General features: G+C 29.8%; 1 protein-coding gene across 4 annotated transcripts; it reads right to left on the reverse strand.

Moving 5' to 3' along the window:
* Window positions 1–13,845: 13,845 nt before the first annotated feature.
* Window positions 13,846–21,026, reverse strand: LOC143056926 (dnaJ homolog subfamily C member 28-like). Of its 4 annotated transcripts, none has more exons than XM_076230124.1 (6): window positions 20,944–21,026; window positions 19,380–20,106; window positions 18,354–18,467; window positions 16,875–17,041; window positions 15,140–15,340; window positions 13,846–14,276 (listed from the first exon to the last, which is right to left on the reverse strand). In XM_076230124.1, exons 2-6 carry the CDS (start codon window positions 19,995–19,997, stop codon window positions 13,886–13,888), a joined length of 1,491 nt encoding a protein of 496 aa, XP_076086239.1. In that variant the 5' UTR covers window positions 19,998–20,106; window positions 20,944–21,026; the 3' UTR covers window positions 13,846–13,885. The 4 variants fall into 4 exon arrangements, with proteins under 4 accessions (XP_076086239.1, XP_076086237.1, XP_076086241.1 ...); XM_076230122.1 differs by having other exon boundaries at window positions 20,883–21,026; XM_076230126.1 differs by having other exon boundaries at window positions 20,991–21,014.
* Between the last annotated feature and the right edge of the window lie 40 nt (window positions 21,027–21,066).

Genomic DNA, 21,066 nt, shown 5'->3' on the forward strand with positions numbered 1-21,066 from the left:
TGTGCCTTTCTTAACCATCATACGGCACATAGAGGAACTTGGAAAATAAGGACAGATTAATGACAATTCATTCTTTCCCAAACATTGCAGACTGGTGTCAATAATTATCATTATTAATGAATTACGTTTACCTATTGTAAAACGCTTCAATGACTTTGACAAAAGATTACAATGTAGACAAATGATTACAAGTGACTGGGAATAGAAAAACGTCATAATGACGTCAGCAAAATGATGTTTTTGACGCTTACAATACAAATGAAGATGTTTGATGAGGAGTGAAGTAATATAGCTGTCAAAACAAAGCAGATTTGTTATCAGATAAGTAAATTATATATATTTTGATTATATTTTTTTGCTGAATAACTATTTGTTGAAGCATTTTATAATAATTATTGATTAATTAAAATAAATATAAAACACCAGAAAGTAGCCTTTACATTTTACAGTGTTAGTTTAATGATTTCCATTCAGGAATAACTGATAGATTTGTACAATATATTGTATTTCAAGGTAAAAATAATTCATGCTTCAGCCACTCTTATGATTGTGTGTGGGTAAATTAAAAGGGGAAAAAGGGGGGTAGGTACATTATTTGAAATGTCATGAAAAGGCTGAAGTGATATTCATGTTATTAATCTTACTCTATTGATATTTTAATAAAAACAACATTTATTAAATTAAATTATTACATTGTATTATACCTGTTAGAAACTGTTTAATCTTGAGTGCTTATTTATAAAAACAAATATCAAGGACTTTTGATTCTTTGTGGAGTGATTTTTGATTTTGCAGGGGGAAACTCAGATGCATTTATTGATTAAAAGATCTGTTCAACTGTGAAGAATTTCAAGCAGAACAACTGCACCAAGATGTTATTTAGCATTTCTAGTTGGAAGTCCTGATACAGCAATTTTAATTACAGACAGGAAGAGAAGTTTACTTATGATAATAACACAAAAAATGAAAATTCAAAAAAATCCTTTTAAATTATTTCATGAACTTTAGATGAACAGTTCATGAACTACAAGTGGACAGACAATATTCATGAATTAAATTACTAATGAACAGTTCATAAACACAGTAGTTCATGTGTTCATGAATGATTCATGGACTGGTATGGTTCATGAACAAATTCATGAATCATTCATAAAAAAATTCATGAACTATACATGAAAGGACATGAACTACAAATGGACAAGCGTGTTCATGAACTATAAAATCATGAACAATTCATGAATAATAAAAGTTCAAGAACTATTTTTGTTCATGAACTTTAATGAACCAAAGAGTTCATGAACACTTTCTGTTCATGAATAGTTCATTATTCACTGGTTCATGAACGTGCTTGTCCATTTGTAGTTCATGTCTAGTTCATTAACTGTTCATGAATCTTTTATGAACAATTCATGAATTATGTTCATGAATCATTCATGAACATTCATGAACTATTCATAATCATTTCGCAGGGGCAGATGTCAAGAAAATAATAAGCAACAAAAGTGACTTTCAGTCATGTGTCATAGATGTTTTCCTGTTCATTTTTGGAGAAAACTAGCGGGTTGGGTAAAGTTAATGAAAGGAAGAAAAGCCAATGCAAAGGACGACGTCAAGCCAGCATTAGATAGGCCTACATAAGAATTATTGACAATAACAATTTTTGAACAATTCCCAGATAAATGAGAAAAAATATCATTGCATAATTACAAAATGTTCAAAAAGCTATCCGACTAAACAGGTTTGGATTAAATTCTAGATTAAATAGTGGACAATTTTGCTAGCTTTTAATGAAAGTGATTGTAAAATTCATATTTCACAGCTATCATGATTAAAAAATATTTTAAACTTAAATGTCTGTATTTGCTTTTGGTTTTCAAAAAACCTCTCAAGGACACTTATTTCAATATTCATGGTTAATCTAGAATATTCAACCATTTAATATTCATAGTTATTCTAGAATATTCAACCTTTCAATATTCATGGTTATTCTAGAATATTCAACCTTTCAATATTCATTAAATATTCAAGGTTATTCTAGAGTATGTATTTAGCATTCAAAATTGGGATAGATATATATTTTTCATTCATGGTGATTCTAATCATGCATTATTCATAGACATCCTATTTCATGTTCATGAATATTCTACAGATAATTATTCATGTTTAATCGTGGTTATTCAGTTCATACAATATTCATGTATATTCAAGCTTATTCAGCTCATACAATATTCATGTATATTCAAGCTTATTCAGTTCAAACAATATTCATGTATATTCAAGGTGCCATTTAACATTCATGAATATTCATGAATATTCATGAACTGTTACCTTGAATATTCATGAATATTCATGAATATTATTCATGAATATTCATGAATTGTTCATGAATATTCATGAATAATTCAAGGTCAGGAAAGCAGGGAGTTTTCATATTTTTGGCACACTAAATGCAACTATAAAAAATACAAAAATAAACAAAGTATTTTTAAAACAACAGCACGCAAATTGTAAGGTAACCAAGGTGCTTCGGATTAGTAATTGAGCAGTTCTTTTAAGGCCTTTGAAACAAGACAGAAGTAGAACTGAAGGTAACCCAGTGCTATGGAACAGAAAACAGTTCATATAATACTCTTCTGTTGAAACATATGATAAAGCGTATAATACATGGCAAAATCCGTATCATATTTCGTATCATCCCGAGACATCAATATCAGCTCGTTTAATCCATGCGTCGTTCGGTCACGCGTTCGTCTTATTTTTGATATACAAATACGGCGATTAGTTATACTATAAATAATCGAAAAAGGAAAAAGAAAACGAATAAGGAAACGAAAAAAACTTTTTGAGGAAAAATATTTTGAGGAAAAAAATATTTTGAGGAAAAAAAATTTTGAGGAAAAAAAAATTGAGGAAAAAAAATTTTGAGGAAAAAAAAAATTGAGGAAATTTTTTTTTGAGGAAACAAAATTTTGAAGGAGAAAAAAAAATCAGTTTGGACTTGTAAAATTTTTCAAAATTTGAATATCGAAAAAGGAAATGGAAACTGAATAAGGAAATGAAAATCGAAAAAGGAAATAGAAACCGAAAAAGGAAATGAATATTGGAAAAGGAAAAAGAAACCGAATAAGGAAATGAAAATCGTATAAGGAAATGAAAATCGAATAAGGAAACGAAAATCCAATAATGAAATAGAAACCAAATAAGGAAATAGGAAACAAATAAGGAAATAGAAACCGAATAAGGAAACAGAAACCGAAAAAGGAAATGAATATTGAAAAAGGAAAAAGAAACCGAATAAGGAAAAAGAAACCAAATAAGGAAATTGAAATTGAATAAGGAAATGAAAATCCAATAAGGAAATAGAAACTGAATAAGGAACTAGAAACCGAAAAAGGAAATGAATATTGAAAAAGGAAAAAGAAACCGCATAAGGAAAAAAAAACCGAATAAGGAAAAAGAAACCGAATAAGGAAATGAAAATTGAATAAGGAAATGGAAATCGAATAAGGAAATGAAAATCCAATAAGGAAATAGAAACTGAATAAGGAAATAGAAACTGAATAAGGAAATGAATATTGAAAAAGGAAAAAGAAACCGAATAAGGAAATGAAAATTGAATAAGGAAATGAATATCGAATAAGGAAATGAAAATCCAATAAGGAAATAGAAACCGAATAAGGAAATAGAAACCGAAAAAGGAAATGAATATTGAAAAAGGAAGAAGAAACCGAATAGGGAAAAGAAAATCAAATAAGGAAGTGAAAATCGACTAAGGAAATGGAAATCGAATAAGGATGATAATCGAAAAAGGAAAAAGAAAACGAATAAGGAAATGAAAAAAAAATTAGAAGAAAAACTTTTTGAGGAAAAATATTTTGAGGAAAAATATTTTGAGGAAAAAAAAATATTTGAGGAAAAAAAAATTTGAGGGAAAAAAAATGAGGAAAAAAAATTTTGAGCCAAAAAAATTTTGAGGAAAAAAAAATTTTGAGGAAAAAAAAAATTGGAGGAAAAAAAAATTTTGAGGAAAAAAAAATTTTGAGGAAAAAAAAATTTTGAGGAAAAAAAAAATTGAGGAAATTTTTTTTTGAGGAAACAAAATTTTGAAGGAGAAAAAAAAATCAGTTTGGACTTGTAAAATTTTTCAAAATTTGAATATCGAAAAAGGAAATGGAAACTGAATAAGGAAATGAAAATCGAAAAAGGAAATAGAAACCGAAAAAGGAAATGAATATTGGAAAAGGAAAAAGAAACCGAATAAGGAAATGAAAATCGTATAAGGAAATGAAAATCGAATAAGGAAACGAAAATCCAATAATGAAATAGAAACCAAATAAGGAAATAGGAAACAAATAAGGAAATAGAAACCGAATAAGGAAACAGAAACCGAAAAAGGAAATGAATATTGAAAAAGGAAAAAGAAACCGAATAAGGAAAAAGAAACCAAATAAGGAAATTGAAATTGAATAAGGAAATGAAAATCCAATAAGGAAATAGAAACTGAATAAGGAACTAGAAACCGAAAAAGGAAATGAATATTGAAAAAGGAAAAAGAAACCGCATAAGGAAAAAAAAACCGAATAAGGAAAAAGAAACCGAATAAGGAAATGAAAATTGAATAAGGAAATGGAAATCGAATAAGGAAATGAAAATCCAATAAGGAAATAGAAACTGAATAAGGAAATAGAAACTGAATAAGGAAATGAATATTGAAAAAGGAAAAAGAAACCGAATAAGGAAATGAAAATTGAATAAGGAAATGAATATCGAATAAGGAAATGAAAATCCAATAAGGAAATAGAAACCGAATAAGGAAATAGAAACCGAAAAAGGAAATGAATATTGAAAAAGGAAGAAGAAACCGAATAGGGAAAAGAAAATCAAATAAGGAAGTGAAAATCGACTAAGGAAATGGAAATCGAATAAGGATGATAATCGAAAAAGGAAAAAGAAAACGAATAAGGAAATGAAAAAAAAATTAGAAGAAAAACTTTTTGAGGAAAAATATTTTGAGGAAAAATATTTTGAGGAAAAAAAAATATTTGAGGAAAAAAAAATTTGAGGGAAAAAAAATGAGGAAAAAAAATTTTGAGCCAAAAAAATTTTGAGGAAAAAAAAATTTTGAGGAAAAAAAAAATTGGAGGAAAAAAAAATTTTGAGGAAAAAAAAATTTTGAGGAAAAAAAAAGTTTGAGGAAAAAAAAATTTTGATGAAAAAAAATGTTGAGGAAAAAAAAATTTGAAGGAAAAAAAAAATTCAGTTTGGACTTGTAATATTTTTCAAAATTTGAATATCGAAAAAGGAAATGGCAACCGAATAAGGAAATGAAAATCGAAAAAGGTTATAGAAACCAAATAAGGAAATAGAAACCGAAAAAGGAAATGAAAATTGAAAAAAGAAAAAGAAACCGAATAAGGAAAAAGAAACCGAATAAGGAAAAAGAAACCGAATAAGGAAATGGAAATTGAATAAGGAAATGAAAATCCAATAAGGAAATAGAAACCGAATAAGGAACTAGAAACCGAAAAAGGAAATGAATATTGAAAAAGGAAAAAGAAACCGAATAAGGAAATGAAAATCGAATAAGGAAATGGAAATCGAATAAGGAAACAAAAATCCAATTAGGAAATAGAACCCGAATAAGGAAATAGAAACCGAAAAAGGAAATAAATATTGAAAAAGGAAAAAGAAACCGAATAAGGAAATGAAAATCGAATAAGGAAATGGAAATCGAATAAGGAAATGAAAATCCAATAAGGAAATAGAAACTGAATAAGGAAATAGAAACCGAATAAGGAAATGAATATTGAAAAAGGAAAAAGAAACCGAATAAGGAAATGAAAATTGAATAAGGAAATGGAAATCGAATAAGGAAATGAAAATCCAATAAGGAAATAGAAACCGAATAAGGAAATAGAAACCGAAAAAGGAAATGAATATTGAAAAAGGAAGAAGAAACCGAATAGGGAAAAGAAAATCAAATAAGGAAGTGAAAATCGACTAAGGAAATGGAAATCGAATGAGGATGATAATCGAAGGAAAAAGAAAACGAATAAGGAAATGAAAAAAAAATAAGAAGAAAAACTTTTTGAGGAAAAAGATTTTGAGGAAAAAAAAATATTTGAGGAAAAAAAAATTTGAGGGAAAAAAAATGAGGAAAAAAAATTTTGAGCCAAAAAAATTTTGAGGAAAAAAAAAATTGGAGGGAAAAAAAATTTTGAGGAAAAAAAAATTTTGATGAAAAAAAATTTTGAGGAAAAAAAAATTTGAAGGAAAAAAAAATTCAGTTTGGACTTGTAATATTTTTCAAAATTTGAATATCGAAAAAGGAAATGGAAACCGAATAAGGAAATGAAAATCGAAAAAGGTTATAGAAACCAAATAAGGAAATAGAAACCGAAAAAGGAAATGAAAATTGAAAAAAGAAAAAGAAACCGAATAAGGAAAAAGAAACCGAATAAGGAAAAAGAAACCGAATAAGGAAATGGAAATTTAATAAGGAAATGAAAATCCAATAAGGAAATAGAAACCGAATAAGGAACTAGAAACCGAAAAAGGAAATGAATATTGAAAAAGGAAAAAGAAACCGAATAAGGAAATGAAAATCGAATAAGGAAATGGAAATCGAATAAGGAAACAAAAATCCAAATAGGAAATAGAACCCGAATAAGGAAATAGAAACCGAAAAAGGAAATAAATATTGAAAAAGGAAAAAGAAACCGAATAAGGAAATGAAAATCGAATAAGGAAATGGAAATCGAATAAGGAAATGAAAATCCAATAAGGAAATAGAAACTGAATAAGGAAATAGAAACCGAATAAGGAAATGAATATTGAAAAAGGAAAAAGAAACCAAATAAGGAAATGAAAATTGAATAAGGAAATGGAAATCGAATAAGGAAATGAAAATCCAATAAGGAAATAGAAACCGAATAAGGAAATAGAAACCGAAAAAGGAAATGAATATTGAAAAAGGAAGAAGAAACCGAATAGGGAAAAGAAAATCAAATAAGGAAGTGAAAATCGACTAAGGAAATGGAAATCGAATAAGGATGATAATCGAAAAAGGAAAAAGAAAACGAATAAGGAAATGAAAACTAGAGGCTCTAAAGAGCCTGTGTCGCTCACCTTGGTCTATGTGCATATTAAACAAAGGACACAAATGGATTCATGACAAAATTGTATTTTGGTGATGGTGATGTGTTTGAAGTTCTTACTTTACTGAACGATTTTGCTTCTTATAATTATATCTATAATGAACTTTGCCCATTAGTAACAGAGAACTATATTTGGTAAAAATTTACATAAATTTACCAAATTAATGAAAATTGTTAAAAATTGACTATAAAGGGCAATAACTCCTTAAGGGGTCAATTGACCATTTAGGTCATGTTGACTTATTTGTAGATCTTACTTTGCTGAACATTATTGCTGTTTACAGTTTATCGCTATCTATAATAGTATTCAAGATAACCAAAAACGGCAAAATTTCTTTAAAAATTACCAATTGGAGGGCAGCAACCCAACAACCAGTTGTCCAATTCATCTGAAAAATTCAGGGCAGATAGATATTGACTTGATTAACTTCTTGTCAGATTTGCTCTAGATGCTTTGGTTTCATAGTTATAAGCCAAAAACTGCATTTTACCCCTATGTTCTATTTTTAGCCGTGGCGGCCATCTTGGTTGAATGGCCAGGTCATCGGACACATTTTTCAAACTAGATACCCCAAAGATGATTGTGGCCTAGTAGTTTCAGTGGAGATTTTGTAAAAGATTACTTAGATTTATGAAAAATGGTTAAAGATTGACTATAAAGGGCAATAACTCCTAAAGGGGTCAACTGACCATTTTGGTCATGTTGACTTATTTGTAGATCTTACTTTGCTGAACATTATTGCTGTTTACAATTTATCTCTATCTATAATAATATTCAAGATTATAACCAAAAACAGCAAAATTTCCTCAAAATTACCAACTCAGGGGCAGCAACCCAACAACCAATTGACCGATTCATCTGAAAATTTCAGGGCAGATAGATCTTGACCTGATAAACATTTTTATCCCTTGTCAGATTTCCTCAAAATGCTTTGGTTTTTGAGTTATAAGCCAAAAACTGCATTTTACCCCTATGTTCTATTTTTAGCGGTGGCGGCCATCTTGGTTGGTTGACCAGGTCACGCCACACATTTTTTAAACTAGATACCCCAAAGATGATTGTGGCCAAGTTTGGATTAATTTGGCCCAGTAGTTTCAGAGGAGAAGATTTTTGTAAAAGATTACTTTAATTTACGAAAAATGGTTAAAAATTGACTATAAAGGGCAATAACTCCTAAACGGGTCAACTGACCATTTTGGTCATGTTGACTTATTTGTAGATCTTACTTTGCTGAACATTATTGCTGTTTACAGTTTATCTCTATCTATAATAATATTCAAGATAATAACCAAAAACAGCAAAATTTCCTCAAAATTACCAATTCAGGGGCAGCAACCCAACAACCGATTGACCGATTCATCTGAAAATTTCAGGGCAGATAGATCTTGACCTGATAAACATTTTTATCCCATGTCAGATTTCCTCAAAATGCTTTGGTTTTTGAGTTATAAGCCAAAAACTGCATTTTACCCCTTTGTTCTATTTTTAGCCATGGCGGCCATCTTGGTTGGTTGACCAGGTCATGCCACACATTTTTTAAACTAGATACCCCAAAGATGATTGTGGCCAAGTTTGGATTAATTTGGCCCAGTAGTTTCAGAGGAGAAGATTTTTGTAAAAGATTACTTTAATTAACGAAAAATGGTTAAAAATTGACTATAAAGGGCAATAACTCCTAAACGGGTCAACTGACCATTTTGGTCATGTTGACTTATTTGTAGATCTTACTTTGCTGAACATTATTGCTGTTTACAGTTTATCTCTATCTATAATAATATTCAAGATAATAACCAAAAACAGCAAAATTTCCTCAAAATTACCAATTCAGGGGCAGCAACCCAACAACCGATTGACCGATTCATCTGAAAATTTCAGGGCAGATAGATCTTGACCTGATAAACATTTTTACCCCATGTCAGATTTGCTCTAAATGCTTTGGTTTTTGAGTTATAAGCCAAAAACTGCATTTTACCCCTATGTTCTATTTTTAGCCGTGGCGGCCATCTTGGTTGGTTGACCGGGTCACTCCACACATTTTTTAAACTAGATACCCCAATGATGATTGTGGCCAAGTTTGGTTTGATTTGGCCCAGTAGTTTCAGAGGAGAAGATTTTTGTAAAAGCTAACGCCGGACGACGACGGACGACGGACGCCGGACGCAAAGTGATGAGAAAAGCTCACTTGGCCCTTTGGGCCAGGTGAGCTAAAAAAATAAGAAGAAAAACTTTTTGAGGAAAAATATTTTGAGGAAAAAAAATATTTGAGGAAAAAAAAATTTGAGGGAAAAAAAATGAGGAAAAAAAATTTTGAGCCAAAAAAATTTTGAGGAAAAAAAAATTTTGAGGAAAAAAAAAATTGGAGGGAAAAAAAATTTTGAGGAAAAAAAAATTTTGAGGAAAAAAAAATTTTGATGAAAAAAAATTTTGAGGAAAAAAAAATTTGAAGGAAAAAAAAAATTCAGTTTGGACTTGTAATATTTTTCAAAATTTGAATATCGAAAAAGGAAATGGAAACCGAATAAGGAAATGAAAATCGAAAAAGGTTATAGAAACCGAATAAGGAAATAGAAACCGAAAAAGGAAATGAAAATTGAAAAAAGAAAAAGAAACCGAATAAGGAAAAAGAAACCGAATAAGGAAAAAGAAACCGAATAAGGAAATGGAAATTGAATAAGGAAATGAAAATCCAATAAGGAAATAGAAACCGAATAAGGAACTAGAAACCGAAAAAGGAAATGAATATTGAAAAAGGAAAAAGAAACCGAATAAGGAAATGAAAATCGAATAAGGAAATGGAAATCGAATAAGGAAACAAAAATCCAATTAGGAAATAGAACCCGAATAAGGAAATAGAAACCGAAAAAGGAAATGAATATTGAAAAAGGAAAAAGAAACCGAATAAGGAAATGAAAATCGAATAAGGAAATGGAAATCGAATAAGGAAATGAAAATCCAATAAGGAAATAGAAACTGAATAAGGAAATAGAAACCGAATAAGGAAATGAATATTGAAAAAGGAAAAAGAAACCGAATAAGGAAATGAAAATTGAATAAGGAAATGGAAATCGAATAAGGAAATGAAAATCCAATAAGGAAATAGAAACCGAATAAGGAAATAGGAACCGAAAAAGGAAATGAATATTGAAAAAGGAAGTAGAAACCGAATAAGGAAAAGAAAATCGAATAAGGAAATGAAAATCGAATAAGGAAATGGAAATCAAATAAGGATGATAATCAAAAAAGGAAAAGAAAACGAATAAGGAAATGACAAAAAAATTTGAAGAAAAACTTTTTGAGGAAAAATATTTTGAGGAAAAAAAAAAATTTGAGGAAAAAAAAATTTGAGGAAATAAAAATTGATGAAAAAAAAAATTGAGGAAAAGAAATTTTGAGGAAAAAAAATTTTGAGGAAAAAAAAAATTTTGAGGAAAAAAAAATTTTGAGGAAAAAAAATTTTGAAGGAAAAAAAAAATTCAGTTTGGACTTGTAATATTTTCAAAATTTGAATATCGAAAAAGGAAAAAGGAAAAAGGAACCAACTTGTGTCTGGTAAATAATTCAACAATATACATAATGAACACTGTTTGGAAAAGTCAACTTTTTTAAAGTAACTTTCTAAATTATATTTGAAACTTTTAATAAATGCATTTATTTAATATAATAATTGTTTTTTGTTTTTTGGATTTTTATTATTTTACACAATAATATACTTTCCAGTATCCAAATAATTGTTTTGTACACTACTTTGTAATGTTTTTCACTGAAAACGTAGCACTGAGGTGTAATTTCCGGAATTTACTGAGTGTCACCGGAATGCTATGTGATAACGTTACGGAAAGGCATGTGAAAACAATCGAAGCATGTGATAAACTTTTCATATCAGCCCGCTAAGCACCAATTCGAAAAATATGGAGGTTACGTTAATTTAATGTTATTATCATACAGTAAAAATTATATATTATTTAGTCTAAGTACAAATGTATATGATAATAAGGAGTTATCAGATCATTTGGGAAACAAATAGAAGGTGAGTTGGTTTTGATATTCTGAAAATTTTCACTTGGTCAGGATTTCTCTATCAATTATGGATTTTAAGATATAAGAAAACTACTTGCATTTACCAATATGTTCTATTATAAGGATGTTGGTTACTGAATATTGCGTAAATGATAAAATGTAACCAGGTGCTCCGCAGGGCGTAGCTTTATACGACCGCAGAGGTCGAACCCTGAACAGTTGGGGCAAGTATGGACAAAACATTCAAGCGTGATACAGCTCTGAATTTGGATTGTGATCAAATTTTTGACATTACATGGGTTTTTTTTACACAAAACAAATGTCAAGATTTTACAAATCAATTAAAGATTTCTTCTTCAAACTTTTTAAATCTAAAATTAAATAGTTGACACAGCATAGGTTTCTGACACAGAGTGAATGTGGTCTAATGAACTTAAAAGTTTTTTTTTGCCTTTGAGCAATTCACTATGCTGTTGAATATTAATCCTCTCAAAAAAAAGTTTGAAGAAATTTTCTTTTTATTTATGAAATCTGAAATGAGAAAAATTTAAACCCCCCCCCCTTTTTTTCACATCCCCGTTTCCCTTTTTCCAAAACTGATATCAATTCAAATTTCTAATGGAGTTTGCAACAATAACTACTCTTTTAAATACATCATAAAATATTAAAATGTAAAATAAAGTGCTTGTTATCACTGAATGGTAAAGATTGGTTGGTAGTAAAAGTGAATATACATTGTTTATTGTATAAAACAATAAAAAAAACTTCATCAGCAACATTTTATATTGGCAAATTTCCAATGAAGTTATTTACATAAAGTTATTGGCAAATAGAAATAGAAAATGACATCATAGTCATGTCTGGCAAATGTCCAACATACATTATCTAAAAACATTTTAGATAAGATAAGGAAAAAAAGCTTCATCAGCAACATTTTATATTGGCAAATTTCCAATGAAGTTATTTACATAAAGTTATTGGCAAATAAAAATAGAAAATGACATCATAGTCATGTCTGGCAAATTTCCAACATATATTATCAACTACTATTCTATACAAAGAAAGATAACTCCAATTGAAAATTAATTGCTATTGCACAATATTGTGCAATTAGATATTTCTTGCTATTGTGCAATACTGTGCAATTGAAAATTTCTTGCTATTGCACAATACTTGATATGGAATCCTGATTTGGACCAACTTGAAAACTGGGCCCATAATCAAAAATCAAAGTACATATTTAGATAAAGCATATCAAATAAGCCCAAGAATTTAATTTTTGTTAAAATCAAACTTAGTTTAATTTTGGACCCTTTAGACCTTAATATAGACCAATTTGAAAACTGGACCAAAAATTAAGAATCTACATACACAGTTAGATTTGGCATATCAAAGAACCCATTTATTCAATTTTTGATGAAATCAAACAAAGTTTAATTTTGGACCCCCATTTGGACCAACTTGAAAACTAGGCCAATAATTAAAAATCTAAGTACATTTTTAAATTCAGCATATCAAAGAACCCCAAGGATTCAATTTTTGTTAAAATCAAACTAAGTTTAATTTTGGACCCTTTGGACCTTAATGTAGACCAATTTGAAAACGGGACCAAAAATTAAGAATCTACATACATAGTTAGATTCGGCATATCAAAGAACCCCATTTATTCAATTTTTGATGAAATCACACAAAGTTCAATTTTGGACCCTTTGGGCCCCTTATTCCTAAATTGTTAGGACCAAAACTCCCAAAATCAAACCCAACCTTCCTTTTATGGTCATAAACCTTGTGTTTAAATTTCATAGATTTCTATTTACTTATACTAAAGTTATGGTGCAAAAACCAAAAATATTGCTTATTTGGGCCCCTTTTTGGCCCTTAATTCATAAACTGTTGTGACATCAACTCCAAAAATCAATCCCAACCTTCCTTTTGTGGTCATAAACCTTGTGTTAAAATTTCATTGATTTCTATTTACTTATACTAAAGTTATTGTGCGAAAACCAAGAATAATGCTTATTTGGGCCCTTTTTTGGCCCTTAATTCCTAAACTGTTGGAACCAAAACTCCCAAAATCAATCCCAACCTCTCTTTTGTGGTCATAAACCTTGTGTCAAAATTTCATAGATTTCTATTCACTTAAACTAAAGTTATAGTGCGAAAACCAAGAAAATGCTTATTTGGGCCCTTTTTGGCCCCTAATTCCTAAAATGTTGGGACCAAAACTCCCAAAATCAATCCCAACCTTCCTTTTGTGGTCATAAACCTTGTGTTAAAATTTCATTGATTTCTATTCACTTTTACTAAAGTAAGAGTGCGAAAACTAAAAGTATTCGGACGACGACGACGACGCAGACGACGACGCCAACGTGATAGCAATATACGACCAAAAAATTAAAATTTTTGCGGTCGTATAAAAATGATAAACTGGTCTCTAAGAATCAATCAAGTGAAGTTTGATATAAATGGATTATGTAATTCATGAAGAAAATATTTTTTTAAATAAATAGAGACAGAAGATGGAAACAAACCACTCAAGACAGCTATGGATGCCAAGTGATGGGGAAAACTCATTGCCCTCAGTCCTAGATAACATCAAAATTCAAAACAGAATGGTGTTATTAATACTTTAGTTTTAACACTTTTAAAACTACATAAGTGAGCAACAAATTATTTTAAATATTTATATAGTATACAGTGCAGATTTTATTTATGATTTTAAAGATTTGAATGTCTCTTTAATAAATGTCCATGTTCCTTTCCATTCTATACTCTCACTATCCCTCTCAGCAATATAACTGTCCATTTCTGATGAAATATCTGGAGACGTCACATGACTGTTGGGTGGAATGTATTCCTCATACCTTTCGGAAACCCTCTGAATTTCTCTTTTAACATTGTAAGGTATTTTCTGTTTTTGTAAAAGGTTAACAGGCACTATCATGTTGAACTTCATTATTTTTTCATTTAGTTCTAAAATTGAATTTTCAAACACTTTTACGTGATGCCTCCACTTCTTGTCTAGTGAAGAAGATGATGTAAGACTATTCATATTCTTTTTTTCAATCGCCAATCTCCGTCTTATACTTGTAATGTCCTCCCTATAAATGATAAATAGATATAATTTTTTCTTATCATCAAACATTAGTTTATACCTTTAAATTTCTGGGATGAGAACTATATGAGGAGAAGATAAAACAAAATATAATGCTGCTAAAATTTAACTAAATTACACAATTTGGAAAATCTGCCAAAAAATTAACAGTTGTGCACACAAATGTGGTGCACATTTTCAGTGTATATACAAACATTTTACAAAAGCTGGAGAGCTCTAGGTTGAATACTTATATACAGGATTTATAAGTTAAATGACTACTTTCTTTTCACCTCCTTACATTTTCCATGCCCCAGTTTATCCATATGACAACCAGCCTAACTTTCCCTTTATAAAACTTGGAAAGAACTTTATCTTATATTGTCTTTTTTATGCATTTTCAAGGCCTTTTTGTTTTATTGATCATAAAGTAATGGTCTTTCACAATCCAACAATATTAACCAAATAACTGATAAACTCTTTAAATGCCTTTTTGGTTAAGTTTAATAATTTAAATATATATATATATAGTGGCTTTTTATTGCATTTATCTATATGTCTCCTATGATAGAACAAAGATACAGTACACGGCTCACGCTAGAGCTATAAAATTGCTTTCTTGTCTGCCACTTCACTTTGCCTGACCGTCAACACCCATTTCAAGTTGCCCTGTTGTTCACAATACTAGCTTTCAGTAGCGTTCTTTCTTCTCAAATTAACCAAGTCGATGAAACAGCAATTTTTAATTTAAAAGCAAAGACATTCAGAGACGTAAACAATTTACTTTCTTCAGTAAAGAGGTTAAAGCATTGACAGTTGGTTGCATATTATTTCATATCATAGAGACAATTTTTTATCACTTTGTTTTACCTTATTTCTTTTTCTAACGTTATCCATTGTGGTGCATATCCATTGTTGATCAGTATCTTATTTATATTATGAGTCATGGTGTCAACCAATGGATTTCTCTCAGTATAGTCCAGTGGCTTCCCTTTACCTGTCAGATTGTCAAACTCTCCTTTACTCATAGACTCTTGTATCAAGTCTTGTACTATTCTCTCTATAGTGTTACTTAAAAAAATATAAGCAATTGAAAATAAACTTTAATTTAAAGTGATATGAAATGAGTGACTGGTGAAAAATAATGTTTATCAAATTCTTGAACCTATGCATGTATATATCATAAACTTAAGTCTTCTGTGCATGATTTTATCATTTTTTACACAAAGATATCGTTTAATCGTCAATTTTTTCTCCCTGTCTGTTATGATTTAACAAATATGGCAGCTCATTAATTGCCGTGTTTTAAAGCCGAAGTTTACCAATTGTCACCTTATAGTAAACAATCAACAAAAAAGCATGGATATTGAGCATAATAATTGTATAACATATACAATCAGATATCATAATAGTTTATTTTAATGACAGATCCACACATATTGCGATCACCAGATTTTTACGAGAAGGGTCATGCTAAGGTCACTGCATATACGGAAAATATGTCGGCGAATTGCTTTCTGGATATAGTAAACTTCTTCTAAATGTGGACAAATTAAAGAATTTTCTTCAGAAAAAAGTAAATGTACATAAGTTTTATAAGGAAACTATCCATTTATTTATAAAAATCATATAGTTACATCATTTTTTTTTAATTTGAGGTTTCATATGACTTTAACTGTATCCCAATATAATATGTTTGTTTTATTCAACTTGGGAAGCTTAAGTTTAGTCCACAACCAGTAGCTACATTGTAAGAAAAACTTACTTAATATTCATATATTCTTGCAAATAAATTTTCACTCATAAACTTTTCACACATAAAATTTTCACCATTGATGTTGATCCAAAACTGAACACTCTGAATGTTGAGTTGATTCTAGAAATATGCTCGACAGACTTAAACTAACTACTGTTTGCTTAAATTATTGGTTATTTTTGGTACAACTTGGGATGCTAATGTAAATGTATGTGTTGGGAAAGGACACACTCTCTGTATTAGAATAACTGTAATATATAGAATCATTCCGAATCTGAAGTGTAAGTGAAGTAAATGATATTTGTAAATATTTTGCACAAAAAGGTTTCCTCTGACATCATTTTGATTCTAAGACTATAAATAACTTGAACATATATGTAAATCATTTATAAACAAAGACTATAAATAACTTGAACATATATGTAATTCATTTATAAACAATAAAGAATTAAAAATGTCAAAATTAAAAAAAAGTATTGAATTAGATATGAATAAAGTTGATTGTATTTAAGCTTTATGAACAAATCTCTAGGGTAACTCTATTAGGATATTTATTCTATAATGTGTGACTATGAAGTTTAAAAACAAAGGATTTAAAAACAGAAAATAAAATAAAAAAAATTAAGCACAGTACATTTTTCACAGATTGCTTAAAGTTATTATGTTTTCAAAAAAAGCATCAATTATTCTATAATATAGCCTTAATCTATAAAATTCAGATATTTTTCAATAAACAGAACCCATAGAGGGGATTTTTACTATAAAACTAAACAGGTTTAACCCTAAGCTTTGAATAGGCCATTATCATACTGGTTATGTATAATATTGCTAGTTACTTTTACTGCTGACCTTATTTTACTTTTCTTGGCTTGCTTTTTATTAACTGCTAATGCTGATGTTTCTGTTTGCAAGACATTTTTACTCATTCTGAACTCCGTCACAACTTCTGAAGCTCTTTGTACTTTATATTTGTCATATTGGGTCTGTCTCTGGGTAGGGTTACCAAATCCTATACCCTGTAATAAATATACGAATTATAATGTCAATACTTGTACTTTATATTTTTTATATTGGATCTGTCTTTGGCTAGGGTTACTAAATCCTATACCCTGAAATAAATATACAAATTAAAATGTCAATACTTATATTTCGATATGGTTTTAACATTGGTTCTACTATACATCCATAAATAAGTATATATACCACGCTATAATACGAGTTAACATATTTAAACAACGAATCTGCAGTTTGTTTAAATATGTTAATGAGTAAGGCATGGTGTATATGTTTTGTAACATCATTTAAAAGTGGCCTGGTGATTTTTTATTTAATAAAAAACAGTGGGAGTGTCATTTTAGCCCGCTGCTTAGCTTGCGCACTAGAAAATCGATCCAGTTGGGAATACGACACATCAGACATGACAAAAAGTTATTTTTCTAAATTGAGCAACTCGGGCTACTCTAAATAAGGCACATACCATTTGATTTTTTTGGGGCCTGGGAATATTTAGAACAAAATATTCCGGCTCTTTTTTTGTCATAAATTTTTTTTTTAATATGTTAACTCGTAATGTTTTAAAAAAAAAAGATTTTCCCCAACAAAATTGTATTGCAACAAAATTTTATTGCATTTATGAAATGCATTGGCAAAAATATTCCGGCTCCGGTATAAACATATCATTGACATATAATAAGTGGTTCCATGTACACTAAACTAGCCACACCTAAACATGTAAACTACAAATATATGCAAACAAGAATGTGTCCATAGTACACGGATGCCCCACTCGCACTATCATTTTCTATGTTCAGTGGACCATGAAATTGGGGTCAAAACTCTAATTTAGCATTAAAATTAGAAAGATCATATCATAGTGAAAATGTGAACTAAGTTTCAAGTTCATTGGACTTTAATTTCATCAAAAACTACCTTGAGCGGGACAGAGGATGGACGGACAGACGGACTGACGGACTAATGAACGGACGAACAGATGCATAGACCAGAAAACATCATGCCCCTCTATTATCGTAGGTAGGTGGGGCATAAAAAAATCAAAAAGTCACTGAACCATCACTGAGAACGGTACCATGAAATCTTGCAAATGAGATGTGTTTATGCTAATACAATGTATAAAAGCATACAGTTACAAAAAAATAATTACCTACCATTTAATACTAATAGAGGTTTTAAACTCAGACCTAATCACATTTTTTTTTACATGTAAATTATGCAAAATTGTCATGACTGAGGAGCCAAGTCCAATACATTGTAATCTCCATGGAAATTGAATGTATCAATCTCAGTGTGTGTGTAAGTGTGTGTACATACCTCATTACCAAGGTATTGTCTATGCTGAGGTAGTGTGTGTGGAAAGTCAAATATACCCTCTTCCTGCTCTTCAACCATGTCAACTGGCATCTGTAGATCAGCTCTCATATTTGCCTGCAGAAAAAAAATAGTTATTTATTAACTTACAATGATCAGAAAATGTGTTGCCACTATGCCACACTTAAAATATATGAAATTTACTGTGTCAAATATTGGATGGTGCTTTTACATTTTATAGCTACAAATGTAGTCTATTGATATGAGGCAGGCATAACCTGTGAATGGGGACGAAGTCTGTATGTATTATTTTTTTTTTTTACCTCAAACATGTTAATAAAGGATACGGAAATACCGTAACGTTCCCGATTTCGGTTCTGTGGTTAGGGATTTAGCTGTGACGTTGTTTAAGTTATGACGTCATATTCAATGTAAACAAAAGAAACGCTTCCATCAGGTAAAGTTTTTTTCAAATCAAACAATAATTAAAAATGAAATTGTATTGAGTTCCAATCTTATATTTTACTAGACTGATACATATAATTTTCTTTTCGAAGTCTCATGCAAACAAGACAGATTTCTACGCAAATGCGGGGAAACCCGGAACAGGAACTAGATCTGAAAAAAAAAGTTAACGATTTTGAGTTCATTAGTAGAATGAAAAATTCGGGAAATTTTCCCGATTTTTTTTTTTTTTTTTTTTTCATTGATTTTTCTACCGTAATTGGGGACTTCGTCCCCATATTATTTCTCAATTAAAAAAAAAATCAATTTTGACATTTAATTTTCTTCCTTTCTTATGATTTCTTTATGCCATATAGTAATGTAACCAAAGACACAAATATTTTTTAGGTTTACAATTGAAAAAGTTTGCAAACATAACCTATGCTCTAAAAATGCATTTGAGACACAGATTCCATTACTGTCCATTGATCTTGTTTAATATATCATCATGCATTTCACACACATTGAATTCTGGATATTTTTTTATAGGATCTCAATCTCAATTGATGAAACCACTGATCATACCCTTATGGCTTTATAAGCATCCTGAATCTGTGAGAACTTGCGAGGACATGCTGTTGATGTCCCACTGTCTGGATGATACTGTTTAGCCAGTCGTAGATAGGCCTCTCGTACCTCCTCCTCTGAACAGTCAGGTGACAGGTTAAATAATGAATAACAGTCTTTGACATTGTTTTTTAGCTTATAACCAATCTGACAATTAATACTACTGGTGGAAAAGAAGTGTTGTCCGCAGACAAATACCATTCTTTTCAAGCATAAAACTGAAGAAAAGTTCTGATACAATTTGTTTTTTCCTCTCAAATTTGCTTCTTTCTGTCCTGAACCTGACATGGAGAAGTAGGATAAAATGACATGTGATCCTTCGCCGTTAACTCTAGGTACATTTATCAGTTTGTTTGAGGTAAATTTATGACCACAACTTAAAGACCTCGCTACCAGAGCAGTTGAAATAAGCCTGTTACAACAAAATGTAAATGTAGACATCACATTGACTGAAGTCCGTCTTTTACAACAGCGACAAGATCGTTGATATGTGCTGATGTTTGAGCGGATTAATGTATTTTTCTGTGGTAATAAATGAACATGTTGATGTAATATGTGTATCCTGTTTTGTAACATTTCCTAGGTGACTGTATTAGTGAATATCATGACTGTTCTCCTCGAAACAACAAGACCTGTGATGATGACTGTTGTTCTCAAATCATCTTTAGTGTTTACTTCTCTGTTTCTGTAAAATAATCATGATAATTATCATATCGTTTATTTTAATTACCCAGAAATAACCTAGAACAAATATGGTTAACATGGTTAAGTGTCTGTTTTTCTTTTAACATATTTTATTCAAATTCAGTATAATTTTATTCTTTTAATGTGCATTTACGTTTAATTCTTTTTTTTATTTTATTCAAATTCAGTATAATTTTATTCTTTTAATGTGCATTTACGTTTAATTCTTTTTTTCTATAACTATTGAATGCATTTAATACAAAATATTATTTATTATTTGCATTCTATAACCAATATTTTTTGTGTATCTTTCACGTTTCATTCCCGATCATGTGACAGTTTCTTATAAAATCAGTTGCGTGTATGAATAGCCTCCGAAAGCCAAATTGGATACGCATCCACTGTCTTAAGTAAACTGTTGAGCTAGCCGGGTATAATTTCATGAGACAAATTATTAGTCCAAATAATTATGACATCTTCAAATGCTTTTTTTTTTTTTTAGCTTTGATCAGGTCTTACTGTATTGACTGTACTGTAGTCCCAATAATTATGACATCTTGCAAGGCTAATGGCAATTTTTTTCTGAAAAACGATTCACGATAAAATGTTTGTAAAATGTTGCATGTGGCCAGTTTAAGATACTAAAACACACAAATTTCTATAGCAAGGATTTTTTCATCCTTGTGCACATGGTGCATATAACAGTTGTTTTCTAATCCTGCTTTTTCAGTTTTTGCTTAATAAAATCATAAATTATTTAGACATAAATAAATATACATCAACAATATATCATATATCAACTTCGTCACATTAATCAGCCTAATCTTCTTTGTTATACTTGAAATGTGTATGCTCGATGCTCCTCAGCATAGCCGTAAACTTTACCGTTACATAAAAACAACATGACCCCAATCATGACCTATACATACTGGTATTGTAGGACGTAAACCAGTTTGACTAT

The sequence above is a fragment of the Mytilus galloprovincialis genome, chromosome 13 (assembly GCF_965363235.1).
Source record: "Mytilus galloprovincialis chromosome 13, xbMytGall1.hap1.1, whole genome shotgun sequence".
Taxonomy (NCBI): Eukaryota; Metazoa; Mollusca; class Bivalvia; order Mytilida; family Mytilidae; genus Mytilus; species Mytilus galloprovincialis.

What these genes read in the sequence shown, in the direction of transcription:
- LOC143056926 (XM_076230124.1), bottom strand. Translation starts at nt 19,997, where the DNA reads ATGTTACAAAACAGGATACACATATTACATCAACATGTTCATTTATTA. An exon ending in GACAATACCTTGGTAATGAG is followed by an intron (nt 17,042 to 18,353) that starts GTATGTACACAC and finishes TATTTATTACAG; the next exon opens with GGTATAGGATTTGGTAACCC. An exon ending in GCCAAGAAAAGTAAAATAAG is followed by an intron (nt 15,341 to 16,874) that starts GTCAGCAGTAAA and finishes TATTTTTTTAAG; the next exon opens with TAACACTATAGAGAGAATAG.